This window comes from Hyperolius riggenbachi, chromosome 3 (assembly GCF_040937935.1).
Source record: "Hyperolius riggenbachi isolate aHypRig1 chromosome 3, aHypRig1.pri, whole genome shotgun sequence".
Classification (NCBI taxonomy): domain Eukaryota; kingdom Metazoa; phylum Chordata; class Amphibia; order Anura; family Hyperoliidae; genus Hyperolius; species Hyperolius riggenbachi.
In genome coordinates this window covers 98,888,389-98,905,658 of record NC_090648.1, presented here as the reverse complement: position 1 = coordinate 98,905,658, position 17,270 = coordinate 98,888,389, and the positions used below count along the sequence as shown (strand labels likewise).

Sequence of the window (17,270 nt, the reverse complement as noted above, 5' to 3'; positions counted from 1 at the left end):
CTATGATTTGTATAGCACTTTTCTCCGACGGACTCAAACTGCTCAAGAGCTGCAGCCACTAAGGGCACACTCAAGAGGCCACCCTGCAGTGTTAGGGAGTCTTGCCTTGAACTCCTTACTGAATAGGTACTGACCACAGCCAAAGGTGCCCTTTACCAGTACTCTATCCAGCCACCATTGCCACACAACACCAACCCTTCGTTCACTCCACTAGCTACCCATAAAATGGAGAATTCAGTTTAAGATTGGCTTATTGACATTCAGATCCTTGCACCATCTGTGTCCTGGCTACCTGAAAAACTTGTTGCAACTGCATCTCACCCCCCACAATCTTTAGCCCCATCTATACCATACAATTTGGGCACGGAATCGAGCGGCAAAATCTAGCAGTATATGCCCCAGAATAATACTTCTTGTCACAGACCCTGAACAAGCATGCAGCAGATCAGGTGTTTCTGACATTATTGTCAGATCTGACAAGATTAGCTCCATGCTTGTTTCTGGTGTGATTCAGACACCAATGCAGCCAAATAGATCAGAAGGGCTGCCAGGCAACTAGGATTGTTCAAAAAGGAAATAAATATCCCTCTCAGTTCAGGTGTTCTTTAAAAAATAGAAGAGAGATCAAGAAATCATTGATATTCGCCATGTAATTTGTTCATGTCATTTGATCTACAGTGAGCCTGCCATTAACTATAACCACCCCCCCTAACCATGCCACAGTCTAAGCGTTATTTTTTTTTTATAGATATACATATGCACAGAGGGAGATACTGGTTGCTTGGCAGTTGGAAACAGCTGTTATTTCCCACAATGCAACAAGGTTCAGAGACAGGAAACTGTCGAGGACCTAGGTCCTGACACCACAATATCAGCCATACAGACCCCCTCGATCTATTTCGAGAAAAGGTAAAGTTTTCTCATGGGAAAGGAGATATCAGCTACTGATTGGGATGGATGAAGTTCAATTCTTGGTTACAGTTCCTCTTTTTAATCCCCTTGCCGTTCCAATTATGTCGGCAAGGGGGCGGTGCAGCACTTTAAAAAAAAAAAATTTCATGTAGCTAGCCTAGCGCTAGCTACATGATAGCCGCTGACAAGCGGCATCCCACTACCTACTTCGATCGCCGCCGGCGATCTTTGCAAGCAGGAAATCCCGTTCAGAACAGGATTTCCTGCTCGGCTTCCCCATCGCCATGGCGACAGGGCAGGATGACGTCGGGACTTCAGAGAGAATCCCGACCCACCCCTCAGCGCTGCCTGGCATTGATTGGCAAATAGGGGGGTGCGTAGCGGCGGCAATCGAGATATGCTAGCTGCGTGCAATAAGTGCTAGCTGCGTGCAATAAAAAAAAAAAAAAAAAAATTGTGAAAATCGGCCCAGCGGGGCCTGAGAAATCCTCCTGTGCAGGTTACCCCCGAGCTGAGCTCGGGATAACCGGCAAGGAGGTTAAAGAGGAACTCCAGTGAAAATAATGTAATAAAAAAAGTGCTTTATTTTTAAAATAATAATGTATAAATGATTTAGTCAGTGTTTGCTCATTGTAAAATCTTTCCTCTCCCCGATTTACATTCTGACATTTATTACACGGTGACATTTTTACTGCGGGCAGGTTATGTAGCTGCTCCTAGCTGTTTTGGCTGTTAGAGACAGCTGGAAACAGCCAATTCCTGTCTGTGAACCTTGTTACATTGTAACAAACTGCCAAAAGTACCGCGGTACTCAGAGCTTCTTGTGGGAGGGGTTTCAGCACAAAATCAGTCATACAGCGCCCCCTGATGGTCTGTTTGTGAAAAGCAATATATTTCTCATGTAAAAGGGGGTATCAGCTACTGATTGGGATAAAGTTCAATTCTTGGTTGGAGTTTCTCTTTAAAAGGACACCCGAGGCGAAAATAAAGTAATGAAATAAACAATTGTATCTATATTCCTTATCCTAAAAATGACTTAAAGGAATACTATCGATTCACATATTTTTTTCAATTGACACAGGAATTGTTTGGAAAGTGCTGCTAAGGGCTCTTTCACATCAGAGCTTGCGTTGGAGAATGCTCAAAGCATACGTTTTGTTGTATGCGTTTTGATATGCGTTGCACTGCAGTGAGTGTGTGTTTTTAATCAGTTTTCAATGCGTTACAGCACATAGAAAAACGCAGGTAATTTTTTTTTCTTTTAGTTTTCAACTTTCTACATTGTTCCTCTGTTGCATTCTGGGACTGATTGCCTGCATTAACGGATTAAAAACGCGTATAGTGTGCGTTTTTCATTGACTAACATTGTAACGCATAAAGCTAGCGTCGGCTGAAAAACTGCGCCTGGGTGCAGTGTAACGCAACGCACAAAAAGGCTGCGTTATATGTGAAAGCTAAAATGAAAGTCTATGGACTTTCATTTCACCTTGGGTAACGCAAACTTTACCCTTTGTGTTGAAACGCAGAAAATCTGCCCTAATGTGAAAGAGCCCTAAGTACTAGTGTATACATTTTAGTAGCAACTTCTTTGTTTACTGTTATCAAAATACTTTCAAACTTTAGGGCCTGTTCAGACTATGCGCGTTCCTAGACGTTTTCAGGGAACGCGTACGGGTACCAAAAACGCATAGAAACGGCTCCTAATGCTTTTGAATGGGCTAGTTCACATGTATGCGTATGAGACGCATACGTTTCTTATCCGCATTGCTGCATGCAGTTCTGTGCGTCACGCATAGAAACGGACGCAATGAAAGTCTATGGACGCGTATCAAAAACACGTACTATTACGTTTTTAGCGTATGTTTTCCTCTGCGGTTCCCATAATTCTTTTTTTCCCCTGGATCACATGTGTGTGCAAAACGCAATAAAAAATGTATTAGAACGCAAGAAAAACGCATGCGTTTTTCAACTTGCGTTTCTTTGATTTTATACGCGTTCTTCATACGCTGACAGTCTGAACAGGCCCTTACTGACGCCAAAACTGACGGCTGACTGAGCCATGAGGAGAGGGGAAATTCCCCTCACACTTGATCAGTTAACTTTATGTGTAGCTCTGTGTGTGACAGAGAGAGAGCTCCCAACAGCTGCAGCTCCTGTGTCCTGTGTTTCTGACTGAGGTGTCTGAAGAGAGCAGAGGAAATATAACTAATTGTCACAGCTTTTCATACTGTTTTTGCTTTCAGAGTTTGATGTTTTATATTTGCTTTCTGTAGTCTGATATGCAACTCTAGCTGTGCATTGAAGCAGACACCCCTTCTGCAATTGATTTGTCCCAATATAGCTAAATCCTACCCTCAATAAATTACAGCTTTTGCCTCTGATATTTAACATGAAAAGTAGGAAAATGTTTACACAGCTACTTAGACATTATTTGCACACTGTCATTTTAGAACACTTTGGTATCGATCGTATTCCTTTAAGATATTCCACAGTATTATTTTAGGTTTAAATCTACTTTTTAAGTATTCACTTTTTTTTTTATTGTTTTTGCTCGAGGACAAATTCACTGAAGTATGCCAGAGCTAAAGTCTATGAACGATTGACCTTTTTATCTCTTTCTTGGTCTCAGAAGCCATTTTCTGCTAAGAAAGTGTTTTATAGATGGAATTTTCTTATCAGTGAGGGTCACACTATAGTCACTTCCTGTCTGAGTCAGGACTGAGTCAGCCACTTACATACCTGATATTTAACTCTTTTAGGCAGAGAAAGAAAAAAAAGGAACACACCCTAGTTATTTGTGTGCGTGGCAATATACATACCCATGTCTATATCATCATGTCCCATGTCACCTCGGGTATTGGTAACAAAAACTAGACCTGTGAGAAGAGGAAACAGGTGATGCTGAATGAGACTTAATAGAATAAGTCAGGGCGATTGTCCCTGCTGAATGTAGCACAAGGTGAGTCAAGGCTTGGAAGAAGACAGAGAAAGAGGAGGGAGGGGGAACTTCACACAGAAATTGTTTGCGGAGCATATTTGGCTGCATTTGATATTTTTCTCAGTAATCTGGAGTTCAGCCAGAAATACCCAAGAATGGGCTCTGCAGCAAGTTATGTGCTTCCAAATCTCTGTAACCCATACGCTGCCAAGAAATGCACATCTCAAGAATGTGCAGATAGCAATGTGTTCCTCATTCAGGAATCTGAGGTACACGACTGACTCATAGGAACAGGTGATCGCTGTGCAACGCAAGGCTAAAAGCCATCATCAATGCAATTCTCACTATAAAGCACCCATACTTTGGATGACAATCTGGCCATTAAAACATTACATCAACAACAAAGTCTATTAAAGAACACGTCTCAGCTTATAACAAAATCGAAAAAAAAAATGCATATAAAAAGTGTATTATAATGGAAACGTGAAAAAAAGCATGCCTAAGGCTACGAAATACATTAGTTTTGTATGTGTAGTATCAATAATAAATTAATAAATGAAATATTAGTAACAGAGTTTTTTTTCTTTACAGTTTTATGGGTTCATTTTTAAGATTGCATCAGACTGTCACAGCTACTATTTGGAACCCACAATCTGTCTTGTTTGGCTAGAAAAAGAAACATAAGTAATCATTCTTTGAACTTTCCTGTACCAAAACCTTATGATCTGCCTTCTCTCTGACAGATATCATCAGCCTTTTAGCTTCTATAAACTTTTCAGAAAATCAGACGGAATTTACAAGCTGTTTGACAAGGGCCTCAATTCACTAAGATCATGCTGGAGATAATAAGGCAAGAGAAAACGTACCACGGCACAGTGAGAGTTATCTTATCTCTTCAGTCCTTAAGTTACCTCCTCTGTAGTTATTTTCACACGCAGTTAATAAACAGCCTGTCTTTAACTCTGGAGTTATTTTAAAGGGAATGTCCAAGCAAAATAAAAAAAATGAGTTTCACTTACCTGGGGCTTCTACCAGCCCCATGCAGCCATCCTGTGCCCTTGTAGTCAGTCACTGCTGCTCCAGTCCCCCGCTGGCAGCTTGCCGACCTCGGAGGTCGGCAGGACGCATTGCGTACATTTTTACGCATTCCCGCTAGTGCAGGAACATTAACACATACATTTTTACGCATTACTGTTTCAATGCGTAAAAATTTACGCATTGAACCAGTAATGCGTAAAAATGTATGTGTTAATGTTCCTGCACTAGCGGGAATGCGTAAAAATGTACGCAATGCGTCCTGCCGACCTCCGAGGTCGGCAAGCTGCCAGCGGGGGACTGGAGCAGCAGTGAGTGACTACAAGGGCACAGGATGGCTGCATGGGGCTGGTAGAAGCCCCAGGTAAGTGAAACTCATTTTTATATTTTGCTTGAACCTTCCCTTTAAGGATTGAAGAGTTAACTTAAAGACAGAAGAGTTAACTTTAGGTTTGCCTGAGGTAAAATGTTTCCTGAATACGACATGCCTCATCACCATGGTGATCACTCTAGAAAAGTTATTAAAGACAGGAGATAAGCTTAGTGAATTGAGGCCAAGGTCTTTTGCATGAATAACTCAATTGTTTTAACTCTTGCTGGACTGGAAAAAAGAAAGACTTCAGACTATGGCCTCAATTCACTAAGCTTATTTCCCATCTTTAATAACGTTTCTATAGTTATCACCATTGTGATGAGGCATGTCGTATTCAGGAAACATTTTACCTCAGGCAAACCTAAAGTTAACTCTTCTGTCTTTAAGTTAACTCTTCAATCCTTAAAATAACTCCACAGTTAAAGACAGGCTGTTTATTAACTGTGTGTGAATATAACTACAGAGGAGGTAAATTAACTACAGAGGAGGTAAATTAACTACAGAGGAGGAGATAACTCTCTCACTGTGTGGAGGTAAGTTTTCTCTTGCCTTATTATCTCCAGCATGATCTTAGTGAATTGAGGCCAATTTATTAGCAGTACTAATACTATGTACCATACATATGTATATCTCATGTCACTTCAGGTAAGTTTTAAAGACTAGTAAAAACAACGTCAGCGCTGTATGGTACTTCAAGATATCAATCAATCACCAACACCCTTCAAAGTGCTGGCTTACCAGCTCCCAGAGAGAACCAAGTTATAAGGTCTAAGCGTTTGTCTGGTCACCACAATGATCACAACTTCCCAAGGTTAACATCAGACTTCCAAGTGCCCGCTGTCCTCCTTCATACAACACAGGTTTCCCTATTGCGTCATCAGATGCTTCCAAGTTGTTGGAAGCCCCTGATGACGCAATAGCGAAACCTGGTCGGGCGGACGGATGGCAGATGGGAGAGCGGCACCACACTGACATAATTATAATGCGCTATTTTGCTGAGCGTCCTTGTCCCAAGGGCTCTTATGTGAGAATCTGGAAACGTTTTTATGTTCAATAAATAGTGTTGTTTTTAAATGGAGAACAATTAGATCTGTTTATTTGGCATCATAATCTATATGCTGGAAGCATCTGTGTTGTATGAAGGACAGCAGGCACTTGGAAGCCTGATGTTAACCTTGGGAAGTTGTGATCGTTGTGGTGACCAGACAAACGCTTAGACCTTATAACTTGGCTCTCCCTGGAAGCCGGTAAGCCAGCACTTTGTAGGGATTGATATATTGAAGTACCATACAGCGCTGAAGTTGTTTTACTGGATTTGTATGGAGTCTATCTGAGGACTTTTAACTTTTGAGCCGCTTATGGGACTTATCTATCTTTTGCGCGCCCCTTTTTTAAGCTCTAAAGACTCTGCCAAACAAAAGCAGTGTTGTGATCACATAACAGTCATTTTGGGTGAAAAAAAAAAAAAAAAAAAAACCTGACATTTTGCAAGTCTGAGGGAGGAGGGGTGGAAAAACTTTAGGAAACTGTACATACTACACTCACAAGGCATCAGTCCATCCTAAAACATGCGTCTCCCAAACCTGTTTGTGCAAAAGATGCTCCATTGGTGACATTACAGGATAAGTTTGGTAAGCGCTGTCTTAACCAATTATAGTAAGAAGTAATTATTTTGATGAAAGCTGCATGAAATCTCATGCTTCTCCCCAAGACAATAGTGTTTGATTGGTTTCTGATAGGGAATTGACTGAGTCTGTGATGAGGAATGCCAAAGAACGTGTGGATATTGTCCATAAAATGTTTTAATAACGGAAGTAAAATTGGAGAATCTTACAATCCGATCATGCCTGTGGTTATTAAAGAGGAGCTGTCCGCCATACTATTTCAGAAAAAAAAAAAAAAAACCACATAGGAAGATAAATACTTGCTCTACTTACATAACACACACACACACACACACACACACACACACACATATATATATTGCACTGTACACATTTTTGATGTTAGTGATTTTTCTACAGTAAAAAAAAAAAAAATCCTTCTTACCTTTTCCCATTTTAACTGTGGCTATTTTAAAGCCAATCCTGGTGTCATTTCCTCCCTCTGCATGATATGCCCGCCTACACTATAGAAAGTGCATTGTCTCAGCATGAGAAATATTGGCCAGAGAGGAACAGAGGTGTGGGAGGGGAAACCAGGAGGTAAAGAGGCTTCAGCCAATCAGGCCGCTTAAGTCTGAGGGGAAGTAAAGAAGCAAAAAAGGACAACACAGCATGCTCTGCAACATTGTGTGCACCAAATAAGAGAGTCAGGTAAACTGGGAAATGATCATTTATCAACAAGAAAAGGAATAGTAAATGATTACCAGTTAAAAATAGAGAATTGATTTTTGATTTTATGCCTGACAGTTACACAACGGACTCACGAAATAGATGGAGTACTGGTTAAGGGCACCGTCTTTGACATGGGAGAGCAGGGTCGAATCCTGGCTAGGGTCAGTACCTATTCAGTAATGAGTCCAAAGCAATACTCCCTAACACTGTAGGGTGGCCTCTTGAGCGCGTCCCAGTGGCTGCAGCTCTTGAGCGCTTTGATTCCGTAAGGAGAAAAGCGCTATACAAATGTTCGGATGGTTATTATTATTATTATTATTATTAAAGTGAACCAGAGACGAAGCACCCTCATGTATTTCACCATATATATCAGTGGGAACATTAGAGAAAACACCTACCCTGCTCTCTGTTTCTTTCTTCACTGCTCAGCCTGCTTGTTATCAGTCCTGATAAAATCCCCGACTGAGCATTCTGTCTGACTTTGGTCAGAAATCATTATAGGTGAGTCTGTCTTCTCTGACGTCTTTTCAAGCACAAGCCTGGCCCCTTCTGGCTCTGCTCTAAGGACTCAGCTATAATGATTCCTGAGCAAAGCCAGACTGAATGCTCAGTCTGGAATTTTATCAGGGCTGGTAACAGGCAGACTGAGCAGTGAAGGATGAAGCAGAGAGCACAGTAGGTGTTTTCTCGAATGTTCCCACTGATATATATGGCAAAATACATGAGGGTGCTTCGTCTCTGGTTCCCTTTAAATGCTAAAAAGGGTACATCAAATCACATTACTTAATTACCTTTCCCTAAAATGCCCCATATAAAAGTTTGTAGGCCCTCAGGCTGGGAGCACACTAGGCAGTGTGGAAAACCATGAGTTTTCTGCACTGTGCGTCTATTTGGTTGCTGCATTTTTGTACGCAATTGTGATTGCATTTCGTGTTTGCTATTTAATGCATTTTTTATGCGTTTTGCATTTTTTTTAATAATTTCCCTAATCAATGGAGCAAAATACAGTAACATTTTTAAAAACTAAAGAAAAAAAAAAACGCGTGTAAAAAACACATTCATCTGCGTCTCCATTGAGGTACATTATGTGCGTTTAGGTGAATTTTTGAAAACTATGCAAGTTATCCTTTTCAAAAACGCACAATGTAAAAGGCACATATGACTTGTTTTATGCGCCCCATAGACTTTCATTAGCGGCAAAAGCACTAGTTTTTTCTACAATGCTAGTAGTTCTGCCTAGTGTGTTCCAAGCCTCATTCACACAATGAACATTGAATGATAACAACGCGTTCTATAATTATATGGGCCCGTCCACACTCGGAAAGCACATCACGAATCGCAACCACGATTTTCATGCGATTCGCGTTCAATAGAACGAGAACCACATCTTAATTGCCCCCAAAGCGCTGCATGCAGATAATGATACCACAGGGATACATTAGCAGCAGTGCTTTGCTGATCGCCGACGATCAGCAAAGTACTAAAAAGCGCCTAAGTGTGAACCAGCCCTAAGGGCATGTTCACATCTCTGTGTTGTGATCGTGTTATCCTAACACGCTGTCTACAGTGCATTTCTGAGTAACGCGAGTATAAACATACATGTGCCATAGCAATTTACCAGGCCATGAAAACACGAGTAAGTTTTAACACTCATAGTGTAATGTTGCTTTACCTGCACACTATAACATGTTAGGCAATGTGTGTAGTGTCAATGACTTCTAAGTGCTTACACAATTGAGGAAAAAAATAATAATAATAATCAACGAGCGGCTCCATGCTACTGCGCTCGTTGGGGAGACCGACCGCCAAATGTTACAGGGTCTCGGCCAGAGGTGGCAGTGTTGAGAAAGATATGGTAAACCTCTAGATCAGCCGTGCCCAACCTACGGCCCGCGGGCCATATGCGGCCCGCGAAGCCAGTTTCTGTGGCCCGCGCGGTGTCTGCCTGCGGAGGGGGAGAGGATCGGGTGGTATTGCGTAGCATCGGCACTCGGTGGGACGCGCATACACCAGCCTAATTCCTATTGAAGGAAGGTTCCTGCAGTAACCAATGAGCGAGGCTTTCTAACTATCCCAGCGCTACCCGGGGCTAAATACGAGTGCACGCTGGTGTATGCGCGTCCCGCCGAGTGCCATACTACGCAATACCACCCGATCCTCTCCTCCTCCGCAGGCAGACACCGCGGGCAGACAACGGGACACACGCTGTGACAGCCTCCTCAGCCCCACACAGAGCTGACAGCCTCCTCAGCCCCACACAGAGCTGACAGCCTCCTCAGCCCCACACAGAGCTGACAGCCTCCTCAGCCCCACACAGAGCTGACAGCCTCCTCAGCCCCACACAGAGCTGACAGCCTCCTCAGCCCCACACAGAGCTGACAGCCTCCTCAGCCAGCACACTAAAGGCCACTCTGATACCATTGCTGCATTAATCTGCCCTGTGCATACACCCAGGTACTGTACTGGACTCTGATACCATTGCTGCATTAATCTCTGAGTACAGCAATTCTTATATTGTTGTTTTCTTTCCATTTCCAACACCATGTTAACTGTTACTAGAAAAACGTTAAACGTTTTACATTTAAATTTTGTATGCATGTGTTCCGGCCCTCGAGATTTTTCTTGATTTGAAGTTCGGCCCTCGGGCCAAAAAAGGTTGAGCACCACTGCTCTAGATGATCATTTTTTTTCCACATTCACTAAAATTTTTCCACATGCAAGAACAATTCGTAAAATAAATTGGAGAAACATGCGGAAACCATACTGAAAAAAGTGGAATAAAAAATTGAGCAGAAATTTTTTTTTTTAAGTCTATCAAACACAGCGATCAAGGCTCCAGACTCCATTTAAGTCAATGGGAAGCGAAATATATCACCAAGTATGTGTAAGTGATATACAATCGGAAATTAAGTCAGAAATAATGCACCCCTTTTTCTTTGTGAATTTCAATTTTTTTGTAGGAATTTGCAGACTTTTTACAATTTTTTACGCATGCGGTAAATAACCATGCGTAACATTTTGTGAATGGTCTTATTTCAGTCGGGAATTTATCGCAAATGCATTTACGCATGCAGAAAATGATTGAATAGAGCCTACTGTGTATTCCCAGCATAATGCTGGATACACACCATGAGTTTCCGCGTCGATTGCGTCCATCGATACGCGTCGATTCGATCATTTCCGAGCATTTTCGAACGAATTTTGATGATTTTTAGGTCGATTGCCATGTAAAGTATGGCAAATCGACCTAACGATCCATCGAAGCTTGAATCGGACATGTCGGAAATAATCGAATCGATGCGTATCGTCGGACGCATCGAACGCGGAAACGCATGGTGTGTATCCAGCATAAGCCAGATTCATTGATAAAAGACCTGATACAGCAAAATGCAAGCAATCTACCACCTGGTCTACTGTCACTCCTGATTAGGCTTTTAATTGACAAAATGTGCAAAATCAATCAGGAAGCTTCTCAGTTACCGTATATACTCGCATATAAGCCGACCCCCCAACTTTTACCTGAAAAAACAGGGGAAAATGATTGGCCCCCATATAAGCCGGGGGTAGGAAATGCTGGCCGCTTTATTCCCCTAGTGTGTCCCAGTATAGCTAGTAAAGTGCCCAGTATGGGTAGGTAGTGCCCCAGTATAGCTAGTATAGTGCCCAGTATAGCTAGTATAGTGCTCAGTTTAGCTAGTATAGTGCTCAGTTTAGCTAGTATAGTGCTCAGTTTAGCTAGTATAGTGCTCAGTTTAGCTAGTATAGTGCTCAGTTTAGCTAGTATAGTGCTCAGTTTAGCTAGTATAGTGCTCAGTATAGCTAGTATAGTGCTCAGTATAGCTAGTATAGTGCTCAGTATAGCTAGTATAGTGCCCCAGTTTAGCTAGTATAGTGCTCAGTATAGCTAGTATAGTGCCCCAGTTTAGCTAGTATAGTGCTCAGTATAGCTAGTATAGTGCTCAGTATAGCTAGTATAGTGCTCAGTATAGCTAGTATAGTGCTCAGTATAGCTAGTATAGTGCTCAGTATAGCTAGTATAGTGCCCCAGTTTAGCTAGTATAGTGCTCAGTATGGCTAGTATAGTGCTCAGTATAGCTAGTATAGTGCCCCAGTTTAGCTAGTATAGTGCCCCAGTTTAGCTAGTATAGTGCTCAGTATAGCTAGTATAGTGCCCCAGTTTAGCTAGTATAGTGCCCCAGTTTAGCTAGTATAGTGCCCCAGTATAGCTAGTATAGTGCTCAGTATAGCTAGTATAGTGCTCAGTATAGCTAGTATAGTGCCCCAGTTTAGCTAGTATAGTGCTCAGTATAGCTAGTATAGTGCCCCAGTTTAGCTAGTATAGTGCTCAGTATAGCTAGTATAGTGCCCAGTATAGCTAGTATAGTGCTCAGTATAGCTAGTATAGTGCCCCAGTTTAGCTAGTATAGTGCTCAGTATAGCTAGTATAGTGCTCAGTATAGCTAGTATAGTGCCCCAGTTTAGCTAGTATAGTGCTCAGTATAGCTAGTATAGTGCTCAGTATAGCTAGTATAGTGCCCCAGTTTAGCTAGTATAGTGCTCAGTATAGCTAGTATAGTGCCCCAGTTTAGCTAGTATAGTGCTCAGTATAGCTAGCATAGTGCCCCAGTTTAGCTAGCATAGTGCTCAGTATAGCTAGTATAGTGCTCAGTATAGCTAGTATAGTGCCCCAGTTTAGCTAGTATAGTGCCCCAGTTTAGCTAGTATAGTGCCCCAGTTTAGCTAGTATAGTGCCCCAGTTTAGCTAGTATAGTGCCCCAGTTTAGCTAGTATAGTGCCCCAGTTTAGCTAGTATAGTGCTCAGTATAGCTAGTATAGTGCTCAGTATAGCTAGTATAGTGCTCAGTATAGCTAGTATAGTGCCCCAGTTTAGCTAGTATAGTGCTCAGTATAGCTAGTATAGTGCCCCAGTTTAGCTAGTATAGTGCTCAGTATAGCTAGTATAGTGCCCCAGTTTAGCTAGTATAGTGCTCAGTATAGCTAGTATAGTGCCCCAGTTTAGCCAGTATAGTGCCCCAGTTTAGCTAGTATAGTGCTCAGTGTAGTGTAGTGCCCTGCCCCACATGCTCGCTCCCTCCGCGGCCGCTGCTATTACCTGCTTCAGCGGCCGCTTCCTAATCCGGGTTCCCCTCTTTATCCTGCGGACTCCGTAAGTGTATCACAGCAGCGCGCCCGGCGCTGCTGCTGTGACGATGCAGGGGCCAGGAAAGAGCGGTTCCCCTGGTAACGGCGATGCGCCGTTACCAGGGGAACCGCTCTTTCCTGGCCCCTGCATCGTCACAGCAGCAGCGCCGGGCGCGCTGCTGTGATACACTTACGGAGTCCGCAGGATAAAGAGGGGAACCCGGATTAGGAAGCGGCCGCTGAAGCAGGTAATTTAGCAGCAGCGGCCGCGGAGGGAGGGGGCGAGCGAGCGGGCGGGCGAGCAGGCGGGCGCAGACCACCACCCACGACTAGCATACAAGCCGACCCCCCAACTTTTGGCCCCCTTTTTGGGGGTCAAAAATTCGGCTTGTATGCGAGTATATACGGTAGTATTGCCCAGCACAAATGTTTGCTGCAAGATCCTCAATCCATCTTGGGGGAGTTCAGGAGACCATCAAAGAGAGCCAAACAGTCAATGAGGGAACCTGATTTTAACAAATGGATTACATCTGTTAATGATGCACTACCCCTATATAGGGTTAACATACAAAGAACATAATTGCCCCAAAATTTGGTCACACTGGATGAAAAGCCTTGAAACACAACCACTGAATTTCTAGATTTTAAAAAAACTTTCCTTATCTATGCGTCTTGTACTCTTCTCTCATTTTATTTCTAGAAGAGGTAACCTCTACTATGCCCTGGTTACTAAAGGCTACTGGCCACTACTGAGGCTCATGCCTCCAATCTACATAAACGTGCATAAAGGTAGCCGCATTCGAGCGATCAGAAATTCTGATCGGATTGGTTGTAAATAATCTCTGTTGATGGGCACAATCGATTACGAACGATTATAAAAACAATCATCGACTGAATTTTCGTCTAACAAAAATTTGGATTTTCTTGTTGGTTGTGATAGATAGGAAGCAAAGATTGGTTCATTAATGGTGTAGTGAACGATTTCATTTCCGATCAGAATTTCTGATTGCTCTAACGATTTTTCATTAGAAATTGGATTGTTAGTGGCCACCATTAGTGGGTCTCATGATACTTGAATTGATTCACTAATGCTAGGTACACACTATGAGATTTTTCGGCCGATTTACTGTCAAATCGATTATTTCCAACATGTCCAATCTGCTTTCCGATCGATTTCCGAGCATTTTCCGATTGATTTCCGTTCACTTCAATAGGAAAACAATCTGAAAATGCTCAGAACATAAATCGATCGGAAAGCAGATTGGACATGTTGGAAATAATCGATCTGACAGTAAATCTGCCAGAAAATCATAGTGTATACCCAGCATAACTTGTATCACTTAGCATTGATTTAAATATATCATTGCAACATGATGATTTTTTACTGTATGACTGCCTTGTACTATCCAACCTCTGTATGTATAATGTATCAAATGCCAAATCCTCTTGTCCTGTTCTTTTTGTTTGTCATATACAAAACAAAAATATTTTGTTAAATAAAAAAGCCAGAGAGGCTCTAAGGATAGTAGTTGACTACTGGGGAACAGGCTCGCGTGAGTCCACTGGTGTGCTGGGGGAACCCAGGTCCCACTGGTGTGCTGGGGGAACCCAGGTCCCACTGGTGTGCTGGGGGAACCCAGGTCCCACTGGTGTGCTGGGGGAACCCAGGTCCCACTGGTGTGCTGGGGGAACCCAGGTCCCACTGGTGTGCTGGGGGAACCCAGGTCCCACTGGTGTGCTGGGGGAACCCAGGTCCCACTGGTGTGCTGGGGGAACCCAGGTCCCACTGGTGTGCTGGGGGAACCCAGGTCCCACTGGTGTGCTGGGGGAACCCAGGTCCCACTGGTGTGCTGGGGGAACCCAGGTCCCACTGGTGTGCTGGGGGAACCCAGGTCCCACTGGTGTGCTGGGGGAACCCAGGTCCCACTGGTGTGCTGGGGGAACCCAGGTCCCACTGGTGTGCTGGGGGAACCCAGGTCCCACTGGTGTGCTGGGGGAACCCAGGTCCCACTGGTGTGCTGGGGGAACCCAGGTCCCACTGGTGTGCTGGGGGAACCCAGGTCCCACTGGTGTGCTGGGGGAACCCAGGTCCCACTGGTGTGCTGGGGGAACCCAGGTCCCACTGGTGTGCTGGGGGAACCCAGGTCCCACTGGTGTGCTGGGGGAACCCAGGTCCCACTGGTGTGCTGGGGGAACCCAGGTCCCACTGGTGTGCTGGGGGAACCCAGGTCCCACTGGTGTGCTGGGGGAACCCAGGTCCCACTGGTGTGCTGGGGGAACCCAGGTCCCACTGGTGTGCTGGGGGAACCCAGGTCCCACTGGTGTGCTGGGGGAACCCAAGTCCCACTGGTGTGCTGGGGAACCCAAGTCCCACTGGTGTGCTGGGGGAACCCAAGTCCCACTGGTGTGCTGGGGGAACCCAAGTCCCACTGGTGTGCTGGGGGAACCCAAGTCCCACTGGTGTGCTGGGGGAACCCAAGTCCCACTGGTGTGCTGGGGGAACCCAAGACCCACTGGTGTGCTGGGGGAACCCAAGACCCACTGGTGTGCTGGGGGAACCCAAGACCCACTGGTGTGCTGGGGGAACCCAAGACCCACTGGTGTGCTGGGGGAACCCAAGACCCACTGGTGTGCTGGGGGAACCCAAGACCCACTGGTGTGCTGGGGGAACCCAAGACCCACTGGTGTGCTGGGGGAACCCAAGACCCACTGGTGTGCTGGGGGAACCCAAGACCCACTGGTGTGCTGGGGGAACCCAAGACCCACTGGTGTGCTGGGGGAACCCAAGACCCACTGGTGTGCTGGGGGAACCCAAGACCCACTGGTGTGCTGGGGGAACCCAAGACCCACTGGTGTGCTGGGGGAACCCAAGACCCACTGGTGTGCTGGGGGAACCCAAGACCCACTGGTGTGCTGGGGGAACCCAAGACCCACTAGTGTGCTGGGGGAACCCAAGACCCACTAGTGTGCTGGGGGAACCCAAGACCCACTAGTGTGCTGGGGGAACCCAAGACCCACTAGTGTGCTGGGGGAACCCAAGACCCACTAGTGTGCTGGGGGAACCCAAGACCCACTAGTGTGCTGGGGGAACCCAAGACCCACTAGTGTGCTGGGGGAACCCAAGACCCACTAGTGTGCTGGGGGAACCCAAGACCCACTAGTGTGCTGGGGGAACCCAAGACCCACTAGTGTGCTGGGGGAACCCAAGACCCACTAGTGTGCTGGGGGAACCCAAGACCCACTAGTGTGCTGGGGGAACCCAAGACCCACTAGTGTGCTGGGGGAACCCAAGACCCACTAGTGTGCTGGGGGAACCCAAGACCCACTAGTGTGCTGGGGGAACCCAAGACCCACTAGTGTGCTGGGGGAACCCAAGACCCACTAGTGTGCTGGGGGAACCCAAGACCCACTAGTGTGCTGGGGGAACCCAAGACCCACTAGTGTGCTGGGGGAACCCAAGACCCACTAGTGTGCTGGGGGAACCCAAGACCCACTAGTGTGCTGGGGGAACCCAAGACCCACTAGTGTGCTGGGGGAACCCAAGACCCACTAGTGTGCTGGGGGAACCCAAGACCCACTAGTGTGCTGGGGGAACCCAAGACCCACTAGTGAGCTGGGGGAACCCAAGACCAACAAGATACCCCCTCCCCAGTAGGACACATGGATACAGTAGCCTATTTTGACACATACATGTCCTATCTGGTAGTATACGTTCACAAGGTAGCACAGCTCGTCAGAACCCAGTCACAACTTTTATTTAATGAGCTAACTATATAATTTACTCAAGAACGTAACCCTTTTCCTGAATAAAAGCTTGTATAGACAGCACACGCACGCAGCGAGAGTTTAATGCGCATTTTGGAAGCCTTCAAAACTTTTGACGCTTCTAAGGACACAGCCTCAACCCCCAGAAGTGACAGCAGCAGGCGGCGGTGGCATCCCCCATGTACCTCCCCACACACAGTATCCGGGCACCCCAGCCACTCACCAACTCATTTTCCCCGGAGCAGCTTTTCTCTCGGCTCTCAGTGTTTTCCTCCTTCAGCTTCCGGGTTTCTATCTCCAAGCAGGAAGTTTACATGGCTAACGTCGCGCGATCGGACGTGACGAATGATGGGGAGTGACTACACGACAGTCTTTGATTCCCAGAACGTAGCGGAGGTGTTGTCATAGTAACGGCTGTGCGGGTCAGTACGCGTGCGCAGAGAAATTGGCGGCAAACTTGTCAGCGCAAGCGGAGTGGAGAATGGCGAGCAAGTGAGCAGCTAAAGGGAGGGGGAAGCAGTCAAGGAGAGGTTCTGTCACAGAAGCAGAGAAGGATTAAGAGGAAATGAGGCCCAAGGGAAGATAGATTTGGTTTCCCCTATAGTTTAAAAGTGGTTGAGGGTCCAGAGAAGGCGGCTGCTGGGCACCTTGATACCCTCTAGGCCCAAATAACCTGCCTAGGTGCCTTGTGGATGGTACTGAAGTGCACAAGAGTTGCTATTTCGTCATCTCATCTCGGAGTGAACAAGAGCGCTTTGTGATGCTGCAC

General features: G+C 45.4%; 1 protein-coding gene across 1 annotated transcript in view; it reads right to left on the bottom strand.

Moving 5' to 3' along the window:
* The window catches only part of BIN3 (bridging integrator 3), a 97,679-nt gene extending 80,850 nt beyond the window's left edge, over window positions 1-16,829 (bottom strand). Inside the window, exon 1 of the mRNA XM_068274667.1 lies at window positions 16,725-16,829. Coding sequence (XP_068130768.1) covers window positions 16,725-16,732 — 8 coding nt within the window. The 5' untranslated portion in view covers window positions 16,733-16,829. The remainder of the gene's footprint in view (window positions 1-16,724) is intronic.
* Window positions 16,830-17,270: the final 441 nt, after the last annotated feature.